At 34.8% G+C, this 25,289-nt stretch overlaps 1 protein-coding gene across 1 annotated transcript; it reads right to left on the bottom strand.

Moving 5' to 3' along the window:
- Positions 1 to 23,157: 23,157 nt before the first annotated feature.
- LOC109216172 (berberine bridge enzyme-like 13) lies at positions 23,158 to 25,048 on the bottom strand. Its single transcript, XM_019380303.1, has one exon. The coding sequence runs from the start codon at positions 25,020 to 25,022 to the stop codon at positions 23,379 to 23,381; it is 1,644 nt and encodes a 547-aa protein (XP_019235848.1). The 5' UTR covers positions 25,023 to 25,048; the 3' UTR covers positions 23,158 to 23,378.
- Positions 25,049 to 25,289: the final 241 nt, after the last annotated feature.

Below are 25,289 nucleotides of genomic sequence, written 5' to 3'. Positions count from 1 at the left end.
ACAAAAGGTCAACAAAATAAAAGAAAAAGGAATAAAGTCAGATTTGGCAGAACAATTCCATCTCACGATGCAAAAAAAGAAAAAAAAAAAAAAAAAGTGAAAAAGAAATCCAACTCGCGTTGTGGAGAAAATAAAGAAAAAAGATTCCAAAATTGAGTCGACGTACCACTGAGTCGAATCACTGCCTTATTAAATGCCTTTAAATCTGTCAAATTAAACGGCGAAAATTAAAAAGATTAAGGACCGTTTGGACATTAATTTTCAATTTTTTTATAAAGAAAAATACTTATTTAGGTGAAGTTTGATTTGAAATTGAAAATGTATTTAGTCATGAATTTTTGGCAAGTACATGTTAAAAAATTATTATTATTTCAGCTAAAAAGTCCCAAATGGTCGTGATTTGGCCCAAAAAAAGGTCTTATACTATATTTGAGTTTGAAGCTTGTAAAAATTACACGGAGCGCCCTATTTGGTCGCTCCCATTAACCTATACCCATTTTTTTAAAAAGTTTTAACTTGTACCCACTTTTTAAACAACTTTAGCCCCCTTTCTCCTCCTCCTTCTCCTCCTTCGTTTTCTTCTTCTTCTTCTTTCTTCTTCTTTCTTCTGCTGCTGTTGGTGTTGCTATGAAACTTCAGTTCATGGGATTATTGCCATAAGTATGTTTATCAGATTATTTAAAAATAAATTATAAATAATTATGTAAGTTAGTAGACAATAATTTGTGAATATTTCCACGTAATTATGTTCTTTTCACGTTTATTGTGTTCCAAAATTTATGATTTAGATATTATTGGCAATCTGATTATTTTATAGTAGTAATACACTATGAAAGAATAAAGTGATTATTTATCTAGTATGTTAGAAAGCTTTTTCAAAAACTTCAGCTTATATAGTTGAAAATGTGTTTGGTCATGAATTTTTGGGTAAGTTTTAACATGTTAAAAAATGGGATTTTTACATTCCTATGCCACATAGGAAACCTTATTACCCTCAATGTTTAAGGTTTGACTTAATTACATTTAGTATACCAAATTACCAATTCTATACCATAATTAATTAAGGGTATAATTAATTGTAAGTTTTTTACTCCTTAATTAAAGGAATCTGTATATCCCAGTATCCCCACTCATCCCACGTTTCTCTCTCCTAACCCCTCACACTACAAGAAAAACGACCTTTAAGGAAGGGAAATATGGTCCCTAAAGATCCAAATCTGGTCCTAATAAACCTATTGCGACGGTAAAAAGCTGGTCGCCACTGGTCGCAATAGCTTCTGCCGCTAAAGGCCAATAACGACGGGTCCAAAACTCTGGTCGTTAACTGTTTTTTGCGACGGATGAAAAATCTGGTCCTTAAAAGCCTTTAGAGACTAAATATCTCGTCCCAGTAGACAATTAACATATTTTAAACATTATATATTTTTTCGTCGTAAAAGAGCTTTAGCGACCACCTTTCCCCTCCCTATTAGACGGCAAATATATTATGAAAAATATATATTTTTCGGTCGTTAACCCATTTTAGCGACCAGTCTTTAACTGGTCGTAACTTATCTTTTAGAGACAAGCAGCACTGGTCCCTATTTAAAATAATTATAGTAATTTTAACGACCATATTTCTAATCTCGATCTTATTGACCACAAGTATTCCTAAAGCTCGATGTCACAAAAAAGTTATTTTTATCAATAAATATCAAATTGCTATTGAAAAATCTAGATATAAAAAGGTAATAAAGTTATTAATTGCAATGTTAACATCCCATGATGTTAGTTTTAGTATTTGTTCGATACCTTAACAAAAAAACTTAGCTAACATCCTGAGCTAGACTATGATATCAAGTTTTACATAACATTCTTAGCAAAATAATAATGAGCTTGTAGCTTCCAATCTTCCAAACTTGCATCTTGACTTGTAGCTTCAATCTTCAAAACCCGTAAGTACAAAATTTCAAAAAGATGATAAATAACTATTGGTAAAATAATATATGTTAATTTACAATAGTAATGGTAAAACCCATTCAAAGACAATCAGCATCTTTCAACTTGCAAAATATTCAAAAATCCTAATTAAAAAAAGTAAACAACAAAACAGAAACTTCAAGATATCAAGTTTAAAAAGAATATTCAGAATTCTGCGACCAATGTCCTATCTATGTGCCAAAATGCTCTTCATATAGATGTCAGATATGCTATACCAGAGCACTCGAAGCAAAAGGAGTCTAAAGCACAAAAGGAAAAAGAGGAAAATGAGTCACTTGATCCTTCAACAGAGACAGAGTCTGGACAAGCTAGAAGGTGATGCGAGGGATTCAAACAATGGGAATGGGAAGAAGGAAAACAAACAGGTAATTCAAACAAAGAAAATGTGAAACTAATTGGTGAATCAGGGAAAGAGCATGATATTGAGAAGCAGGGTGTATAATTTAAAGGAGATAAACAAGTTACTACTGGGAACAATGCAAAAGGGATACAAATTAATGATCTACAAAACCAGGTTAATGGGAATAAAACATGCTTGGGTAATGCAGGACATGTGTGTGGAGGAATGGAGAGTAATGATGATGTTGGAATTTCTAACACAGCAGCTGATATAGCTCCAACAATACTTCCATGCATCCCTAAATCTTCAAGAGACATCCCTGCATCTACTGTGTTTGCAAGGATGTATTTAGCTACTGCTGGTGCTCTGAAAGCTGCCGCAGATCGAGCTACTGGCAATGCCCCTCATGTGAATGGAACAGTAGATAGAATAGCTGGTGATCAGCATAACGCAGGAAAGGATAAGGTTTATGCTGGATATATTTTAGGTGGTGCAATTGATATTCCACGTGATATTCCTGCTAGGACAGATTTTCCTAGGATCTACAAGGATGGGGGTGATCGAAGTTCAGCTGGAGTTCCTAAAGATTCAGCTATTGAACCTGGGCACCTTCAGCAGGTGCGTGATCGAATTTCTGCTGCAAGCCGTAATCAGCAGGCCTTAAAGCCTTTGTTGTGGTCTGACAAGGGGAAGAACAGATTAGGCGTTGTGGCTGTGGAGTGTGGCACTACTACATGCTATAAAAGCAGAAAATATAGAGGCTAAACTTCATCAAGTTTCAGCTGGAGGGGGGCAAGCTACTCTTAAAAATGTTAAAACTACTGTTGCAGTGAATGCACTTGTGGATCGAGCAAAACAAGTGCTTGACTTCTCAAGCAAATCTGGAGCTGGGCAAAATACCAATGGTAAAGGGCAGTCTAATGTACAGAATCTAATAGCTGAAACAAGACACAAAATAATGCTACTGGTGCGGGGAATGAAACTGACCACATTGTGGCAATCTTCTAGTTCTATGCACAAAGTAACAGATGTGCAAGAGAAAAATGTTGGGATGCAATTTCGACCTATTGCAGCAGCTACTGAAACAAGTGAAAAATCAGCAGGTGTTCAAGCAAACACAGATATACAAACAGTTCTGGATACTCCAAGGCAGTATGCTACATCTCCAACAAATCAAATGCAAAGAGTAACAAATGGACAGTGGTGAATAAATCACCTAGCAAGAAGCAATCTCCAGGTGTGCAAAATCAGATTGGACCCTCAAATATCTTTGGGGTCTCGAATTCTTTTGATGCTTTGGTGAATGAAGGAGAGCATGTTACCAAGGATTCTGAAAATAGGGAGCAACAGATGGGTGATGACACACGATCAGTAGCTGGAAAAACCAGCTCTACAGGTAGTGAAATGCAGGAGATAAATACAAAGGACACAGGTGTCAACTTGAGATCGCAACTGTTGATAATCACACTGGTGAGGTAGCTATGATGGTGAACACAACTCCAAAAAATAGGCAACCACAAGCTCCAGGCAGTAGCAAACAACAACAACTTTCCAAAAATACAGGTGGTCGACTAATTGTTTCGAAGGACATTGTTCCTATTGATGCGCAAAAAGCCGAGGCACACAGCTCTAATACTTATACTCTGCATTTTTCCAACCCTCAAGTAGAACAAATCACCAAAGATGCCCATAAGGAAATGATGATGAAGCCTACTATGGTTAAAGAGGGTTTGGTCACTTTGAACACATCCGTATTTGATGTCCCCTCGCAATCAGTGGAATCTTTTGGTGAGTTTGAAGGTGAACATGGGCAGCTCATGTTGTCAACTGGGAATAACAATGAGGTTATACAAGCAAAGGTGAGGGATATGGCTATCAACTCCAAGCTTTGGAAAGACCAACGAGAGGAAGATGATGATGAGGACCGCTTAGATGGCTATGCTGGATATTCATCAGAAGAAGCAGGCAAAGAGGATGAACAAGATAGTGCAGGGGAAGAGATTGATCCAACAATTTTGCTAAAGCCTGGGGGTGCAGGTTCAACAGATAATTCTCGAGAAAATTCCAGTCCTACGATTGCACAAATAGTCAGCACATCAAGATCAAAGGCGTCAACTGGGAAGAAAAAGAAGTTGCAACAGGTGCAACATGCTGAAACAGTGAAGCAACACGATCAGCAAGATTCTAAGTCCTATGTTTTGTCAAGCAAGAGACGTCTAAGCCCAAATGCCCCTGTGTTTGTCCCTACTGTGCAAAAGCAAAATGCAACAATGGTATTGAGTAATAAGCATACTGTTAATCCTATCCACAACACTCTAACTCCAGCTGCGTCGACAAACATAACTTCACATGTTACAAGATACAATTTGACTCCAACAAACTTCCTTCAAGCACTTGTATCTCATGACATTGACACTTTGAATATCTTGATAAAAAGGCAGTAGCTTCTACTTCCAATCAGGTTGCTATTGTAGAGATGAGTCAGGAGCCAGGAGCTTTAAGTGCTGCCCGAATACAACTACAGTGAAGCATTTGGGATGGAAATGGGTCAAGATTTATATGAAGAGGAGGAAGAGGAGAATTTCTGGATGATACATTCAACAATGTACTAGAAGGGAGATCTTTCACCTAGACACATGAGAAGTGGATCCAACAAAGTAAAAAGTAACGCACATCAAAGGCAACATAGTTGGGGATGGTAAAGCAACACAAGAGTTTATTCAATTTGTTTGTTTTTACTGTTAATATCTGTTCAAATATAATCAAACATCAGTAATATCTGCTCAAAATATATCAAACACCAGCAAACATTGCCCCAGCGTTAAGACAATTGCGTGAGGTGCAAAGGATCTAGCAAGGGTTCCAGCAATCACTAACCAAGCCATTTGAATAGTGCAATTAGTACTATTTTGCTAGGATAAGGTAAATCCTCAGTGACAACAGAGATAGCAATAAGATAGAATATGACTATATAAATCAACAAAAAATTGAAAAGTAAGGTATATTGTTACTAACTTGGTCAGCACACAAAAGTAGTGGTCATTCAGTTGAAATGTGGGATGTCGAAGGAGAGACATGTGATTGTTTAGTAACGAAGTATTCCCTTATTTTCCTCATTTCTTTCATCTCATCTTCTAAGGTAGACAAGCGATCATGTAAGGATTTGTTTTCCTCGTTCAAAGATTTGTTTTCCTCTCGAGTTGAACGTAGCACGGACAGTAATTCAGCCTTTGAAGAAGTGCCACCTTTCAAGTCTTTCGCCTTTACTCCACCCTCAAAGCCAAATACATGGCTACGAGTTTGAGGTCCGCAACATTTTTCTACTATCTCTATGGTAGGTAAAGATGGATCTGATTGAACTATTTCTTCAATCTGAGCCTACAAAACATATGAAGAAATATTTTATATTAGAACCAATAATAATTTCAACTAATTTACATAATTAGTTGACTAAACATACATGTTTTTCAATTGCTTCAGGTTCAACAAGCTTGTTATTTTTCTTACGAGTCTCAAAGAAAATTATTGCCAAATCTGGTGGATTGCCATCTTTACCGCCCTTTACATCAAAGGCAAACATGTCAAAAAACACCTCGTAAATATTTTCTTTAGAAAAATAGAGATTTTATGATAATACCTTTTGATAAATTATCTCTCGAATAGGCTTGCTACCAATATGATGGAGCATCTTCAACTTAGCTCGGTTTGCTGCATTCCTATTGCTTCTCGCCTTTGTAAAACAATAAACTTAAATATAATTATTGTAATAAACTTAAATAGTATACTTAGGTTTGATTCTTGATATAGCGGAAAAAAGATATCTGGTGCTAGGGGAAATCAGACTGCAGAAGCTCGTCTTTAAAGCAGATAGCTAATAAGTAGACACTCATATATATTTCAGTATTGCTCTTTCGCTATCATCGAATACACACCACTACTTAGCAAGTGTATTTGCTCAAAAGTTTGCAAATTTATGGATCTCATTCTTGAATACTTCAACATATGCGGTAAAAACTCAGAACAAAATACTTCAACATATTTCAATATCGCTCTTTTACAGATTTAATGTTAGAGAAGAAGAAGAAGTCGAATATAGCAAAGCTGTAAATCGATTTCCAAATGAGCAACTCAGAAAACAAGGTTGAAAAAGAAGAAAAGGAGCAACTCAGGAGAGGAGGCATACCTGGACTCGCAAACAGAGGTTGAAAATTAGGGCAGACTTTCGATTCACAAATCAATTCGTAACCTTTGCTTTGCGAAAACAAATTCTGAGAGATTGATAGAGGAGGCAGAGCAGCAGCATGTTCGTGTTTTACAGGTTTAATGTTAGAGAAGAAGAAGAAGTCGATTAGCAAAGCTGTAAATCGATTTCCAAATGAGCAACTCAGAAAGCGAGGTTTGAAAAAGAAGAAAAGGAGCAGCTCAGAAGAGGAGGCGTACCTGGATTCGCAAAACAGAGGTTGAAAATTAGGGCAGACTTTCGATTCACAAATCAATTCGTAACCTTTGCTTTGAGAAAACAAATTCGATTGATAGAGGGAGGCAGAGCAGCAGCGTCGTTCGTCTTTTGAGACTAGGCAGGCAGCAGATGTTTGTTTTGAAAAACAGAGTCTTTTAGTTTTTGGAATTTTTAATTTAGTAAATTAGTTTTGGCGCCTTATTTTTTAGAAAATATTATTTTTTAATATTCTAGTAATATATTTGGCGGCATTTCTCTCCGCTCTAGCCCCTCAATTATAATTTGGGACCAGTTACTAATTTTTTTAGGGACCAGATTTAGTACCTTCGCAAAAAAATACAGAATTAAGGACCACAATATAATGTCGTCGCAATAAGTACACTTTTAGAGACGAGATTATTAACTCGTCCCTAAATGTTGGTCGCAGATAAGCCTTTTTCTTGTAGTGTCAGCCTCACCCACGTTTTACCCATACCCACGTTCTTTTTACCATTTTCCATCTTCTGAAACCAAATTCTCCCTCTAAATTCACAGAAAATTGAAGAAACCCTTCAACAAAGTTGGTTCCCATTTTACTCCAGTTGAAGTTCATCAATGAAGAAACAATAAAGCTTCGAAACAAAGTCCTAAAAATTCAATAGTAGCTAATATACCCTCATTTGATTTGGGTGTGTTATCACCAAAATCACCCAAAAAGCAAGGCAAATCTCCACATGCAATTGCAGAGACTACTCATAGTTCTCTCCCCGACAAATTAGAGCCGAGATGAGAACCAAACAAAAATATGATGTAGATACTGGAGAAACTTCTACCACCAGGCAAACAAGTCAAACGAAAAGGAAAAGAGATTTTGGTAGACGACGACTTTGTAGAAGAGGTCCTAATCCTAGTATTTCAAATTCTATGAAAGTCTGATTTTACGGTAATATCTATAAAATTCCTACATTTATCTAACAAATAAACTACAATCAGTTTTATGATATATAAAGCAATATTATTTTCATGATTATCTACAAAATTACTACATTTATACTATAATTAAACTACAATCTATGTTGAAAAAATATTGACTACAAAAAAATTTCCTTCATCTACAAATTTTCTACAAAAATTCTAAAAAATATACTACAAATCAGTTTAAGTATGATATAAAACAGTATTATTTGTAAGGGTATCTACATAATTACTACATTTATACTACAATTAAACTACAATCTATGTTAAAAAAATGTTGACTACAAATTTTTTCTCTTCATCTAACAATTTTCTACAAAAATTCTAACAAATATACTCACTACAACAAATGTGATCTTTAACCAAAAATTATTAGCCACAATAGAAAAAACGTCACTAATTATTCATTTTCCGTGACAAAAATAACAATTCGTACTTAAATGCATGAGGGGTATACTATTAGTGACGAAATACAAATTTCGTAGCAAAAAAATTGTCTACTAAAGTTTCCCACCTACTAGATGGATTGGCGCCAGATATTAAGTAATATTAGCCAACAAAATTAACGGTATTTGGTGACAAATTAGTTTTGTTACTAATGTTAGAGACAATTTGTGACAAATCATTAATTGTCTTAAAACTAATTGTATTTTGGATACGAATAAGTTTCGTCACTAAAAGATGAATTAAAATGGCGACAAATAAAATTTGGTAGTTAAATGGTGTAAAATTTAGCCATAAAATTTTATAATTTTTGTGACCTTTAGTTTTTGTCACTAAAGCATAAAACTTTTAGTGACAATCATCATATCGTCTCTATTTAATCCACCAAACTATTAGCTACCATTGAAAATTCGTCACTACTTATTAACTATTTGTGACAAAAATTATCCCCGTACTTAAATACACGAGAGACATACTTTTAGTGACGAAACACAAATTTCGTAGTAAAAATTTCGTAGTAAACACACAATCCAAAATGTTCTTCGAAGCCTTTTTTTTTTTTTTTTTTTTTTTAACTTAACAACTTTAAGAGACTAAAATTGTAATGATGTTTCGTTTTAAGATCCAATGCCATTTCTCGTGCTCTTTTGCTTCGGTACAGATCTCATACCGGATCTCATTGTGTTTATGTAGTAGTGGTTTCTTTTTAATTTTTATGAAGAAACATTTAAAGATATTTTATTTATGTTTCTTCTTTAATTTTTGAGAGGTTAAGTATGCAAATTTTGACATTTCTTACTCTTTATTCTTGTGGTTATTTGCAGCCAAAGAGGAATTTGAGAATATCTGTCGTGTTAAATCGAGTAAGTATTTTATTTACCGGTACTTATTTCTTATTTTATTATTTGCTTCACTAATTAATACATAATTTATGACTAAACGTTTCATTTTTTTTTCTTCTAATCATGACATCAAAAAGTAACTAAAAATTATAACCTTTTTTCAAGGTACATGAATGTGGAAATTATTCAAGAGTAAATTTATTAGATAAGTGTTACATTAGAATCATTCTTGTATTCCGGTTAGACTTTTCATGTTGGATATATTTTACATTATTGATGTATTTTAATTTATAGAGTTTGTAATGAGATATTTATCTCAATATAGTTATTAGTTGTTTAGAATTATATGATCATGAATGAAATTTTTTAATTGTTACCATGCATGTTTTATTATGTTATTTCCAATTTGTATAATGATAAATTATAAATTTATGGAAAAACTAGGTAATACAATTACAAGTAGAACCACTACGAATTTAAATGACACCAAATTGAATGTATCTAGTAACAAAAATAATATTTGTCTGAGAATCGCTTTTATCGACCACAAAGTAAATGTTGAATTTATGACTATAATTGTACTAATCATAAAAATTTTGTAGCGATAATTTTATTTAGTCGATAAAAGTAAATTTTTAGATTTTTTAACTACAAAATTATAAACCATTTTTACAAAAGAAAAATTGTCACTAATTCATTACATTTAGGGACAAAATGTTTTTTCGTATAAAAAGGAGTGATTTTCGGTGACAAAAATACTTTTGAACAACCACGAAATATGCACAATTTTAGAAGACAATTGACGTCGTCACTAATTAAGTTAAATAGTTAGTGACAAAATCGTTTTGTCAGTATTAATAGCTTCTTTAGTGACGAAAACAAATAATTAGCTACAATTTTTATTTTACTTTCACCTACAAACAAGCTTGTCACAAGTTACTATTCATTTGGGGACGGAAAAAAATTCGTTTGTTAATATAGTTCTATTTAGCGACGAAACAATAAGTTGTCTTTATATACTTTTAGTGACCCTCTTTCAGGGAACGAACTATTTGACGAATTGTTTTTCGTCATAAAAAGTTTTTCGTGACGAAATATGAAGTTTAAGTGACAAAATAATTTCGTCACTTATAATCAAATTTGTTGTAGTGACTACAAATCAGTTTAAGTATGTATAAAGCAGTATTATTTGTAAGGGTATCTACATAATTACTACATTTATACTACAATTAAACTACAATCTATGTGGAAAAAAATATTGACTTCAAAATTTTCTCTTCATCTACAATTTGTCGTTGCTGAGGTATTGTCAATATTTTGTTCGCTTTTTTTGATTTTTTGGATTAAGAAAAAAAAAGACGAAGACAGAAGTACGGCAGAATTGATTTCTACAATTTGACTTGAATTTGTTGAATATTTTGTCGCTTTTTTTGATCAGTGGATTGAGGGGAAAAAGTTGACGAACTGAGTTTTTGGCAGAACTGATTTCTTACAATTTGATTCGAATTTGTTGACGATTTTGTGTTTTTTTGATTTGTGGCTTAAGGAAAAATATCGAAGAACAGAGTTTTTGCAGAAAAGAGTCTATAATTTGATTTTAAATTGAAGAATAAAGGATTTCCGTTTCAAATTTGATCTGAAGGTCGCTAAATCAATTAGAATATTCTGTTCCTGATCTAATTAGGAAGATTCAGCTACTAATAATTAGTATTTAATAAATGGTATAATAATTGTAGAAAAAGTGTGAACATGGCGGGTAACATTAAGAACTATGCACATATTTGGTAATAAAGTTTTCATATATATGAATATAGGAAGGAAAAAATCCCTTAAAAATTATTATTATTTCAGCTAAAAAGTCCCAAATGGTCATGATTTGGCCAAAAAAAGGTCTTAAACTATATTTGAGTTTGATAAGTGTTGGTTTTTCAAAATCTCCAAAAACTAAATTAATTCTATAACAAATAATATATTTTTTTTTTTTTATAAAAAAAAACTTTTAAAAACTTATGGTCAAACGTCCTGCTTTAGCTTTCTTACAATTATCTTTTGCAAAAAACTGATGAAAATAGCTTGCACAAAATATAAACCCTAAGACTAAATCTAAAGCGCGTCCATTTCGACCAAGTCACATCCTCTAAGGGTCTCACTTAGTGCAACTTTACTGACTTATGCGGATGCAGAATTAATGAAAAATATCAGTAAATATATTTAGAATTTGATAAAAATTTAGCTCGTGAATTGTATAGTAGAGAAAGATAGAAGAAAGAAGTAGTTAGATCCCGTTTTCGTCTAATTTACCTTTTCCAATAATACAATATCATGCTTGCCCAAGGAATATGTGCAAGAGTGCAAATTAAGGAAATTGACTGCACATTAATTATTTATATATTTCATGCGACTAAAAATCAAAGCTCATATATAAATTAAAAATTAGCGAACTCGTGTGCATTTGTATGTTAAACTATAAAATAAAGTAGTCTATAATTTTTAAATATTAATATGATTACCAAGTAAATGTAGATAGCGGATAACAATCAAATCAGGCATAGCTTGATTGGCATACTAGGACAAAGTCTTCATGAGTTGTACAAAGTTTTGTAGGAACGAAGAACTACCAAAGCAATGTAGAAATCCAAAGAGCCCACCAACACCAACACTTGGCATAAGCCAGAAGGAAAATCCAAGAATGTCACTTTTCTTGGCCATCTTAAATATATAAAGTTCTCCAATTGTTGCCCCAGCTTGAATCCAAAAATCGACGAAAATTCTTATCAATCTCTCACGATATTTACAATTGTAATCAAATTGACTGTAAATCATTCATTCCCCTAATTAATTTCCCGCAATGATTATAATAAAGGATTTCCAATTCTATTGTACAAATGTGAGTATGTAACAAACACAGAAATAGAGATAGAGTAAGGAGATTAGAATTAGAAGATTTTATGAGCCTAAAATTGTAGCAAAAACAAATATTGGACAGTGCTTCTTCTAATAGAGCAACATGCTTGTATTCTATTTGGTTTAACAGGCAACTAATTTTCAGTCAGATATCTATATTAATTTGTACTGGACTAGCTAGAGAGTCGGACCTGCTTTTTTGGATTTAAAAATGGTTATAATGTATAGTTGCATATATAAATTATTAATCCTTGATTCCTACTCTCTTGAATCTGTTCATGAGTTCTAGTTTATGTTGGTTTCTCCTACGTTCAATTTATATGTGGATATCTCAACGAGGCGTAGTTCATCCTTTTTTGTTTTTAATGTTCTCTTGTTTGTGATGCATGCTCAATTAGTTGAGCAAAAATAATAGGAGTAGTAGTTTTTTCTATCTTTTGGACAAAACAGGGATATATATATTATAACTACGTAATAGAGTTTGTTACATCACCACCATAAGTAGACGGCTTAAAGGATACTGATATTGCCTAAGTTGCAAGATGAATACAGATACTAGTAGGTAAAGTCTTAATAAGATGAACAAAACCATCCCTATCTGCATTCAAGCTTATTATAACGAAGGGGGTAGCCTGAAATTTTGGATTGTTGACAGTTTCCTTTGCCAGCTTGTGCGCAACTTGATTTCCATTCCTGAAGTTATGCTGGATTGGTTGGGTCCTTCAGCTGGTGCATTAACCACACCTACAAGAAGAAACAGTCATGTGGTGAGATTGGTAATCTTCATTTAATGCTTTAATACCTCAGTTGAGTCAGTTTCTATTACTAATGGAGTAAGTCCCTTATTCAAGGTTAAGTTTAGACCCTCCTTGAGTGCTTTCTAACTCTGAGTGAGGGCTGAAGATGCCGGACATTGGTGTTGGAATCCCAGAATCCAATGGCGCTGCTGTCTCGTATGGTTCCTTCTAGTCCTGCCAGATTTCTTTTTCACGGAAGGCACCATCAATGTTTAGCTAAAAAAGCCATTGTGAGGTTGTGGCTGTTTGGGTTTTGGATGTGTTTAATTAATATATTAAATACTTAAAAGAGGGTGAATGGGAAATGGAGGGAAAATAAATTTTTGAGTGAAATTTTAAGTTCCCCCTTGCAAATGGGCATTGTCCCTATTGGAAGAGGAAGAGTTTTTTATGGGTATATAAGCCATTGCTCTTTCTAGCTCTTAAAGAGTTGAGAAGAAGGCAAGCCTGCGCGCGTCGTCGTTCGCGCGCTCGCTTCGGCCTCGGCCTCGGCTTTCGGTCAAATGATTCGGATTTGGTCAAATGATCGATTGATTGATTAACTTTTTGGACCAAATTTATTTGTTAATAGTAAAATATTAACAGAAATGTTATTAAATATTTGTTTTAATAACAAAATATTAATATTAAATATTAATATTAAATCCAATCCGTTTTTCTGTTTTGGTAACAGAAAAGTAACTACCCTCTTCAATTTTCCCTCTTTATTTTCCCTCTTTATTATTGAGTAAATGGCCATTTATGTAATGGCATTTATGCTGTGGGCGTTTTGCATAAACAGCCATTCTGAAGAGTTGCACCTCTTCAGATTTCAGCCTAACTTTGGCTATAAATACAACACTATTCTGCTCAGAATTTCACCACGATTTTCTGAGTTTCTTCTCCTTCTTCTGCATACTTTTAGCATCAAACAAAGCAAAAAGTAAATGTGATTTGCTACCGAACGTTGTGTTCGCTGAAACACTAGGGTTTAAAGTACCACTACACCAGTGTGTAATTCGTTCTATCCTGGGAGGAAATAATCCATAACCTTGGGTACTAGGAGGGGATTAAATTCCTTAAGGAAACACTGTGAATTCAGTAGGCTCGAATTGGTATTATGTCATTTCTGTTTATGTTCATTTCTGTTTATACTCATTTATATTTCCAGAATTATTTTACAAATACAGTCTACTAACATGTGCCACGTAATGTTGATTGCATGGGTGTGGACACTCAAACTTTCATTTTGAGTTAGGAGTTTATATTCCGTGGCCAACTTGATAGAATATCCGAGGGAGAATTTGTGAGAAGTGTTGTTAGGGGTGTGCATTCGAATCGGTTTATCGATAAATCGAATAGATTATTTGTTATCGGTTTATCGATTTATCAATTTCGATTTCAAAATTTTCCTTGTCGAGTTATCGATTTCGATTTCGATTTTGTTCTCTTCGGTTATCGGTTTATCGATAAACCGATAAGATATACTAAAATTAAAATTTTTTTTAGCCCTTATTCTATGATACCCTTTCCTTACCCTAAGTCCCTAACCCTATTATTTCCTCTACCACATTTAAGGAATGATCATATTTAAAGCTCAAGCGAATGAAGTTCAAATTAATGGAAAACAAAATTAGCCGTGATGATATTTTTTTTTTTAATACCGTTGGAGTGTTGGTGGCATATATTTGATCCCTTACTTTAGTTTCGTTGCATGTGTTTGTTGACACAATTTTTATGTTATAAACGGTGTTCATCTTATCTTAGCTTCTTATTTTCCATATTAGTTAGGCGTGTTTATAGCGATATACTTTCCGTGGAAACCCGCAAATTTTCTTATTGGTGTAATCGATAAGCTCCAAAAATCGATAAATCGAAACCTTATTGAAACGATAACGATAAGCATATGTACAAATCGATAATCGATAAGGGTCAAAATCGAATCGATAAATCGAATGCACACCCCTAAGTGTTGTGTACATTGTTTTTATTTCTGTTAATCTAAATGTTCCAAATAAATAAAAGGGAATAGCTCTAGCCATGTGAGGAAAGGAGATAAGATAGGAGTATTGAGGTCTCTTATACTAGTAAGCCAATTGTCTTTGTTTCTATTGGGTTGGTTATTAAGACCTCTTAGCACCCAGATGTCATGACTCTGTTTTAAAAGGCAGAATTGGGACTCGCCCCGGGGCGAAGCACTCGTAAAACGCCCCCCGGGCTTATGTGTGGGGCTTAGTTCCGTGAGACTTACGCCTCAGCCGCCGGGGCTTACGCCCCGGACACGCCCAACGCACGGAGTACTGGGCTCGCCTAATAGAACTTTATGCAATTGTGTGTAACTAACCTTGTAAATCCTCAAATTATCTTAATAAATCGTTGACTATTCGAAATTACTTTTTTCTTAATCATAAATCATTAAGTTGAGAGTATTTTTATGTCATAATTAAAATAAAATTATTGCACGTTATTCACTAAGACTACTATATAGTAAATTTTAAATAAATCTTTCATTTAAAAGTATTTATTTGTTAACTTTTGTTATGTCTTTATTATATAATAGTCCATAATTTCTTCTATAATTATTTTCCTAAATATTATTTTTTTCACGTTTACGAGATACAATACTTATTAATTTAATAGCTCAATATTAGCTAATAACTATTTACAAATAATTAGTTATCATGGTATAGTATGGTGAAATATGTGTCACTTTATTAACTTGTTGAAACTTAAAATAAATGAATGCTAGNATTTATATTGTGAATTATGTTTTTATATAAATTCTCTTTCAAATAGAAAGAATATTAAATAAAAGAAGTATTTTAAAAAAATATCAAATTATAATATCGAAATTCTTTCAAGATTCATTACTCCTTAAGAGATATATATTACGATTTCGCATCGAATACATTACTTTTGATGTTTGAATTGTAACGACGTTGCAGCTAATTTGCATATTATGATAATGTCATACTTTTCGTATTATTCATAGTTGAATTATAATTTATAAATATTTTAAATATATTATTTGTTATAATTTTAATGTAATTTTTATAATTATTTTTTATTTTATACTATTTTAAAATTCTTGAAATTAATAAAATTTAAAGATCCGTGGGACTTACGACCCTTGTCTCAGGGCTTACGCCTCGCCTCGTCGGAGGTAAAACGCCTCGCCTCACGCCCCCGCCTTTTAAAACATTGGCATGGATCATTTTACACTCAATGAAGATGTGATCAATAGTTTCGTTTTCAGTTTTACAGATTGGGCAATTAGGATCTATGTTAATACTAATATAGTTGAGATAGGAACGAGTAGGAAGTTTATTATGGAGACATTTCCACAAGAAAAACTTTATCTTATTAAGGCATTGGAGGTTCCATATCCAGTTGAAATCTGGTAGGTTTTGACGTGAATTTACCATTTCCAGTTAGAGCCCAGGTAGGGGTGTCTTTGGGGCTATCCTTTGGTGCAATAGAGAGAATGCTATTAACTAAAGGTTTGGGTAAGTCAAAGGATAGCTTTTTGAGATCCCATGTATTGTTAATCCAGATGTCCTTTATAGAGAGACATTTGACTTGGTTGGTAATAGGCCCTTGGATGGTTTGCCTAAGGTTTTTGAAATTCGGAATTCAATTGGACTCCCATACATTCATTTTTGATTGTTTATTGGGGATCCAGTTGATTCCTTTGTTTCATAGCTCCCAACCTTTCATAATGCTTTTCCTTATGAAGGAGGTAGTTTTAAGATTTGTGTTGGAAGCGTAGTTGGAGGACAGGATTTGGACCTAGGGGTTGTGAGTATTACGAATCAGTCTCCGTGAAAGATTTGCTAAATTGATATTTTTATCTTTTGCGGCATGAATACCAAGACCTCCTCTACTTTTATCCCTAGTGATGGTTTTCCAACTGAAAAGGTGGAGGGTTTTTTTTGTATTTGTTGTACCCCAGATAAAATTTCTTTGAATTTTGTCTATGTGCTTGACGATTTTTATGGGGAGGAAGTTGTATTGCATAATATGGTTGGGCATCCTATTTAAAACAGAATTTGCTAGAGTAGTTCTGCCCGCCATATTTAGGAAATTTGCTTTCCAAGAAGAAAATCTTCTAGAAATATTATCTAGGATGAATTGATGGTGAGATGGTTTAGGCTTTGTATTAGTAATTGGGAATCCTAAGTATTTACCAAAAGTATTGCTAATTCTAATACCAAATAGTTTGGCTAGATACTTGGAGGTAGAAATTGGACAATTCTTGGACACCAAGATTTTTGATTTTGAGCTATTAATTTTTTGTTCGGATAGGGAGCAAAAGCTGTTGAGGCATGAGAGAATAGTGGTAGGTGAGTTGTTATCAATATTGCACATCAAAGTAAGATCATCCGCATAAAATAGATGAGATAGGGGGTAATTGTGTTTCCCAGTCTCACAGGAGACCAACGTTTAATGTCGACATTATAAGATATTTGAGTATAAAGCATATCCATACAAAGGATGAATATATAGGGAGAGAGAGGATCACCTTGTCTGATTCCTCTACTAGGATTGAAGAACTTACTTCTATTGCCATTTAAAATAATAGAGATCCTACTAGTGGTAATGCAACTCATTATTAGATTAGTGATCTTTTGAGGAAAATTGAAGTGACAAAGGGTTCTGTAGATAAAAGACCATTCCAAACGATCAAATGCTTTTTCCAGATCTATTTTAAAATCATGTTGGCTTTCTTGCCAAGTTGTTTGTGCATTTTAATATGAGTTCCTGAATGATAATGGCATTATCACTCAACCTTCTGCCCTTCAAAAAACTAGCTTGTTGAGGACTGATAATGTGAGGCAGGTGGTGTCTTAATCTGTTTGCAATCAATTTGGTAACCACTTTGTAGATGGTGTTGCATAACCCAATAGGACGAATTTTTTTTTGGTTATTTGCATTAGGATTTTTTGGTATGAGGCAGAGATAGGTATCATTGATGTTATCGGGGAGAGTGCCTAATTCAAATGCCTTCAGGCATAGGTTAGTTACTGAGGGTTTAACAATGTCCCAGTATTTTTGGAAGAAAAAGGGGTGTAAACCATCAGGGCTAGGTGATTTAAAAGGCTTGACTGAAAATATTACATTTTTTATTTCCCGAGAGATTAAGAATTTATCAAGCGATGATAGATCAATGCATTTATGACTTGGGGGGTCAGATTTGATAGATTTCCAATTTGACATAGCATGGCTAGTCTCAAACACTTGTTGGAAATAAGAGTAGGTATGATCCATTATTTTAGAAGGTTCATCAATCCAATTACCCTCCGAGTCCTTAAAATATACTATTTTATTAGTTCTTCTTTTGTTGGTAGCCATTAGATGGAAATTTTTTGAGTTTGAGTCGCCCTCGTTCAACCATTGAATTCTAGCTCTAAGTTTTCAATAATCTTCCTCCATCTTAAGACAATTATTAAACTCAATTTTGAGAGAGTCCTCCAGATCATGGAGAAAATGACTATGACCATAAGCGTTTGATTTTTGAATACAATTCAATCTAGCAAGTAACCTTTTCTTTTTTTTTTGAATATATCTCCAAAAGTGTCATTTTTCCAAATTGGGATCTTATCTTTAAAGGTGTTTGAAGCAGTTATAAAATCGTTATCGTGCCAACAATTATTAACTATAGTACTAAACCCAGGGTGACTACACCAAAAGGAGTTCAGTCTAAACGGCCTAGGATTTAGATTGTTAACTTTTGGAATCAATTCTACGAGAATAGGATTATGGTCCAGATAAGTTTTTGGGAGATGAATAACAGAGGCTTTAGGAAATAGATTTATCCAGGAATCATTCGAAAATATTTTGTCAAAGTCTTTCCATAATAAGATCGGACCTATATTTCCTGTTGTTAGACCAAGTATATTTGCACCCTTTAAACCCTAAATTTATTAGATTACAGTAATTTATTTTGGACCATAGTTTAGCAACTCGTCTTCTGTTTATGGGGTTACCTCCCATTTTTTCGTTAGCATTCCATATATCGTTAAAGTCACCTCCTAAGAGCCATGCTCCTTTATAGTTATAAAAAATATTTATAATATTATCCCACATTTGATTTCTAGAAGCTATTTTAGTACTAGCATAGATAGAGGAAAAGAGCCAGGGGTGGCGAATATGGGGTACCTCAATCAAAGCATGAATCTCATTGTTCCTCCTCACGAAGTTATTGACATTAATTAGACTCGTATCCCATAGCACAGCCATACCACCAGACTGCCCCTCCGTTGGAACCTCAATCATATCCGTGAAACCAAACTCGTTCATAAGGCAGCCATGACTAATTAGTCTGGTTTCCAATAGAGTAACCATGCAGGGATGATGAGTATTGATCATATCATGAAAATTTCTCCTAAAGTCCTCATTGTTTCCTCCCATAATATTCCAGATTATAATGTTTTTAGCTTGATTCATTGATTGATTCTGAGGTTGTTGGTTGGGACCAGGCACTTGACCTCCTAGGGGAAAGATTGGGTTCCTCCTTAGACTGGGAACTAGAATCATTGCTAATTTTCCCACTGTTGGATCTTGAGGTGGACGAATGTCCATTGTGCACTTGAAGAGTGAAATTGGGCAAGCTAGAATATGCCTCTTCTCCCGCATCTCCACAAATAGAAATATTTTGACTTCGTTTAGGCCTGAGGATTCCACCATTGATTCCCCTATTAGATTGATGGGATCTTTCTCTCCTTCCTCCATTGGATTTCCCATCTCCTGAGGGATCGGGGCCTGAGGTTCCTGCTGGCCCATATTTCCTAGGTTTACTGGATCGTGGGCTTGCATGGGATCCTGGTCCCAAGGCATCAGAATAGGGTTGAATGCAGTTAACTCCTGGGGAGGGAAGAAGGGAAGATCCAACCCCATATTCTGAGGAAGGTATGGATTTTGGTGGTATGTGGGGGGAAGATTCCATTGAGCTTGCCTTGCTTGGACTAAATTGTTGTTCATCCCTGGAGCTAGGGGTTATAGTATATTGTTGACCCAAATGTGATTCATATAATTGTTCATAATTAGGTGTAACCCCTCGGAGATTAGCTGGGCTAGGAATTGGGGATTTTGGACTAGTATTATGGTCTCCTAACCATTGATAGTGAGTTGGAGAGAAAAGGCTCTCCCCATCAGACCCAACTCTATCCATGAAGTTGGATGATGGTCTTGGGGTAATGAGGGCTGGGCATAGGTCACTGGAAGGTTTGGGTGTTGTGGAGGAAAAGGAGGGAGGTTGTCCATCGTTAGGGGTCGATGGTTTCTTAAGATTTGGATCAATCTGAACCTTCTCCGAGGATTGAGTGGGATTCTTGGCATTTTGGGAGGGTTCGGGGTATAGTTTTAATGTAGTAGGGGTCGGAGAAGATGGAATTATGGTACATATTTGCATGCTTTCTGAGAGGGTTAGTGTGCATGGATTAATAGTAGATTTTGCATGGGATTCAGTTGCCACATGGCATTCCATCGGTGACATTTGTAAGGAGCTTTGTTCCTGAGAAACCGTGTATGCCTTAGCATGCAACTTTAAGTTGTTAATCGGTTGGCTGTTCATATTAATTGGTGTTTTAGGGTCATTATTAGGAATTATGAGATAGTTGTTATTAGGATTAGTGATAATATCTTTTTGGACGTTAGTGATTAAGGCTTTGTCGTCTAGTGGGTCTAGAGGTGCATGAACCGAGTTAGTTTGATGTAGGTGGTTCATGCATGCGTGATTAATGGTATTGTGGAAATTGTTGTAAGTGGTTTTTTCAAAAACCATTTGCTGACTATCTAAATGGATGTTAGAGAAGCGGTTTTGAGTTTCTATGTGATTTTCAACACTGTAGTTCATAGGAGAATTAACGGGAGCAGTACTAGTAGGGGGAGACACTGTTTTTTCCCTTGTTTGAATCCTTTGGGATGTATTTTAATTTTTGAGTGTCAATGTACTTACCTGTGGCCGCGTTAAGCAATTTTACATCTATACTTGGACTTGGGCTTTTGCTACCTGATTGTTGACCTGTTGGTGCCAGCCTTCTAATTTGGTTTTTGTTTCTTGTGAATGGCACTGTATGCCAGTCATCTTCCTGCGCTGGTTTCATGCTACTGATCTTGTCATATGGAGGATCTATCTGAGTGTTAATCGGTTGGATAACACTGTCAATTTTGTGGGGGCAAACCTTTGTTGCATGGCCCAATCTGCCACATTGTTTGCATAGATGTTGATCTGCCTCGTAGTGGATTTGTTGTTTATGTGATTCAATGTAAATAAACTTAACAACTAGTTCTTCCATTGGAAGTTCTATGCATAATATGGCATACCTCCTCCGTAGAGAAGATGATGTGCATGCATTTACTTTTAATAGATTTTTGAAGTATTAGACCGTCGTATCAGTACGGAGCTGAGGAAGTCGTATCCATACTGCTGCGAAATTTTGTACTGCCTCTATGGCAACAAAGTTTGGTTGTCACCTTTGGATTGATAAGAAATTACCAAAGATGAAGTATGCACCTTTTTCAAGAATCTGGTTCATGCTTTCTTCTTTTTGTAATTTTACTGTAAAGTAATTATTACCAAGGTCAATTAGAGGAAAATTTTCGTTTATTTTTCATAGGTCATGGATTTTTCGTTTCAGTAATTGATGAAGAATTCTTTTTCCTTGAAGTAATGGGTTTTTTACTATTGTCGTTCTTGGATGGGGAGTATGTGTGACAGTCTTCAATGTCCATATCAGAGCGTAGGGTAGGGGGTGGGGAAGAGTCTGTAGTAATAGTAATGACATTGTCTTGTTAAGAGAGTATCCTTGAAAGAAGGGGGGGGGGGGGGGGGGGGGTAGAATTGAAGAAACTTTTGGGATATCCAAACCATATTCCTGACTCTTATGGCAGGAATTAGTAGTATCAGGCGGTTTTGGGGGAATTTGGAGATGAGCTTGATCAATATTCATGGTAGCCATTGGTGAGTTAATGATGAGAAGTTACCACACAATCTTTATGTAATCTTTTTTTTCCTTTCTGGATTGCATATAGGACACCAGTATTAATATAAAAGATCGACACTGAATAATATTGCCTTCTCTTTTTAAGTTTTATCACGATAGTTTATGAAGTCGGGTTTCATGTACTGATAGCACTTTTGAAAATTCATCATTGCTTATGAAACCGATACTTTCTAAGTTCTTTATTTTTGTTATATACAGCTTCCATCTTCCACCTTGCCTCTAGCCTTTGCATTCTATCTTCAAATGGAAGTATCCACTTTGTAGTTCACTTGTTAAATAACACCAGCACCAACAGTATACCGAACGAGTAGAGGCAGACCCAAAATTTAAAGGTGTCGGGGGTATATGAGCGGACTGCTCCACCAGTGCCGTGACTTTTGATATTAAGAATTCCAGGTAAAATACATAAACCTTTTTAACGTATATGCACATATATATTTAGAATTTTTGCCGAGGTAAACGGTGTTGTCTGATGACCCCTCTTCTCACTTATAGGTCCTCCTCTGTTGACACGTGCAATTCCAAAAGGTTCTCGACTCTTTAAAGCTCATTCTTCTCCAATTGCAACATTATATTGCCCTAGAGTTTCTGCTTAAAGTTAGGCAGAATTGGGTCATACGCACATGGGATTAAAAGGATTTTGCAGGTTAATTACAAATTGTAGGTACGAGGGTAAGTTGCGCAAGTTTGACTTAATATAATGGATAGGTATAGTGGTCTACCCAAAAGCCTATGTTTAGCTTGAAAAACAAGGGGGAGAAAAAGTTGCCCCTATTAATCAGAGGCGGAGTAGGATTTGAACCTTATGGGTTCGAATAATCCTTTTAAGTTATTGGGTTCTAAATTAATAATTTGTACATATTCATTGGATTTCTTAATACAAATACAGAATTTGAACAAAAGCTACTGGGTTCGGCCGAACTCACAAACAACACTGTGGCTCCACCCTTGCTACTAACTATGGTATTTGTCAAAACCCTCAAGCCACTAAACTTCTCTGTCGTTCTTAACCTCTTACGTGTATATTAACATGACTGTCATAATGTCAAAAGTCGTATATTCAGTTATTCACCACCCAACGGAATTGTGAATTAGTCTAGAGAAATGCATATGTTTACCTGTTTTAAAAAATAATAGTTGATAAAATATACTCTCTCCGTTTCATATTAAATGAGGTACTTTCCTTTTTAGTTTGTTACAAAATAAATGACACATTTCTAAATATATTAGATTAAAGTCAAATAAGCCAAAAATAGACTAAGCTGAAATAATTTCTCTAACACCTATTGCAATGTTCTTTTGCACAAAACTTAACTTCTAAGTTGATAATAACTAGTAATAATATTAAAATAATATCACTTTAATATGATCATCTATCAATTACTAATTTAAATAATAAAAAAGTAATTTAATTAACTTACGAAACTCCCAAAAGGTACACGAATAACACAAGTAAAAAGCATAGATAACCCTTCTTTCATATAGTAAGTCGACACATGCTACCTCTGCTGGAGGCATAACTAAAACACTAGATTTACTACTATATTATAGTATGATTTTGGTAAAACCATACATTACACCACTTTAAACAGCAATTAGACTTGTACTGAGGTTAAAATTAAGCATACTAATAATATTTTGCCAAAATTAGCTTAGCATCACTAGCTTATCTTTTTAATGGTTAATCTTTTTTCCTTTTCTCTTCTTAGTAAGAGGAAGAGTTGGGATGCTTTGTTCAAACTTGAAAAAGTTTTCAGGATCCACCTTAGTCTTGATTTCCACCAGCCTATTAAAATTGTTGTTGAAATACTTATTCCCCCACACAGTGGCTTGTACAAAGCTGGAATTTGAATTCCCATTCTTGTTCATTCCTAAATCAAGATCCCTGTAATTCACATAAGCTTCTCTTGGGAACATAGAAGCATAAGAAGTCATGTAACTGTATAGCTTTCTGATCCAATCAACGTGTTTCGTAGCCAATTCTTGATCAGGTTCAGTCCAGAGAGTTAAGTACTGAATCTTGAAAATGACTCCTTTTCTGTGTGGGAAAGGAGTTTCTGATTCTGATATATTAGCCATCATTCCTCCATATGGATTCCATATCATTAGTGGTGAATCTTCTTCTAATAGCCTTTTCCATATACCATCAAGTCCTGTTTCAGGAATTGGCTCTTTTATAAAGTCTGATTTGGCTTTGAAATAATTCTTGAATGTTGGCTTCCCCTGGAGAAGTATTTCTGGTGGGGTTTTTGTTGGGAAACCAGCAATGTACAAGATTGACTCAATCCAACTCATTTCTGTACAATCTTTTTGTGTCAATCCCAATTCAGGGAAACTTTCATTCATTATTTGTAAAAGCCTGTCAACATTTCCAAGAAACAATGAGTTATAAGCTGTTTGAACTGTCCTTTCTCCCTTTTTATCTTTTTTGTCCACCACATTTATGACTACTCTCATGAATAGATCATCGTCAATTTTATCAGCAACTTGTTGCCACTTGTATAAAATCTTCGTCGCGCCGTCTTCCAATGTTTTCGGGACAGTGAAAACAGTGACAACCGATGGAACAGTAACTAATTTTAATTTCCAGGACAGTATGATCCCGAAACTTGCTCCTCCACCACCTCGAATCGCCCAAAACAAGTCTTCCCCCATCGATAGCCTATCGAGTATAGTGCCATTCGCATTGACAATACGAGCATCGATCACATTGTCAGCCCCAAGCCCGAATTTTCTCATCATGGAACCATATGCCCCACCTGTTATGTGACCACCAATTCCTAAACTGGTACAAAGTCCAGCTGGAAATCCATGAGTTTTGCTTTTCTCTGAAATTCTATAATAAACTTCACCAACAGTAGCACCAGCTTGAGCCCAAGCTGAATTTTCCTCTATGTTCACGTCGATCTCTCGTAGTTTGGAGAGATCGACGATAACAAAAGGAGAGTCCATTACTGAAATGTACGAGAGACCTTCATAATCATGGCCTCCACTTCTAACCCTGAGCTGAAGATTGAGTTGTTTTGCACAAATGACTGCTGCTTGAACATGGGATTCTGCCATTGGTGTGAAAATGAGTACAGGTTTGGGAACTGTTGGCATCAAACACCTGAGATTTTGAGCTGTGGAATTCAAGACTGTGTTGAATGAATCAGTGTTTGGGGTGAAGAAAGCTTTGGAAAAAGGATCAGAGAAATCAGAATTCTTGCAAATACATTGGTAGAACTTTTCAGGGGTTGTATCAGAAAGAGCAAAACAAGAACTTGAAAATAATAAGACTAAGAAAAATGAGACCATAATAGAGTTTAAGGATGCCATAATTGAGAATCTTTATTTTTTCTTGAACTGTGTTTTTGGATTGTTGAGTAAAGCATTAGGGGGTGATGGTGTTTATATACCGATGAAGTTGGGGCTCGTTTGGCACGAGGGATAATGGATACTTAATCCCGTGATTAAATTTGAGATGAGTTTATCCCATGTTTGGTTGAGATAAAATCGTGGTATAACTAATCTTGGGATTAGTTATCCGGAATTGTAATTTTTTTTATCGCTATGGAAGGGTGGGATAACTAATCTCGGAATAAT

The sequence above is a fragment of the Nicotiana attenuata genome, unplaced genomic scaffold (genome assembly GCF_001879085.1).
Source record: "Nicotiana attenuata strain UT unplaced genomic scaffold, NIATTr2, whole genome shotgun sequence".
NCBI classification, from domain to species: domain Eukaryota; kingdom Viridiplantae; phylum Streptophyta; class Magnoliopsida; order Solanales; family Solanaceae; genus Nicotiana; species Nicotiana attenuata.
Note: the sequence above shows the minus strand (reverse complement) of the source record. Positions and strands in the feature narration are given on the sequence as shown.

Bases quoted from the DNA above. Each gene is read 5' to 3' on its own strand.
- LOC109216172 (XM_019380303.1), bottom strand. From the start codon at position 25,022: ATGGCATCCTTAAACTCTATTATGGTCTCATTTTTCTTAGTCTTATTA.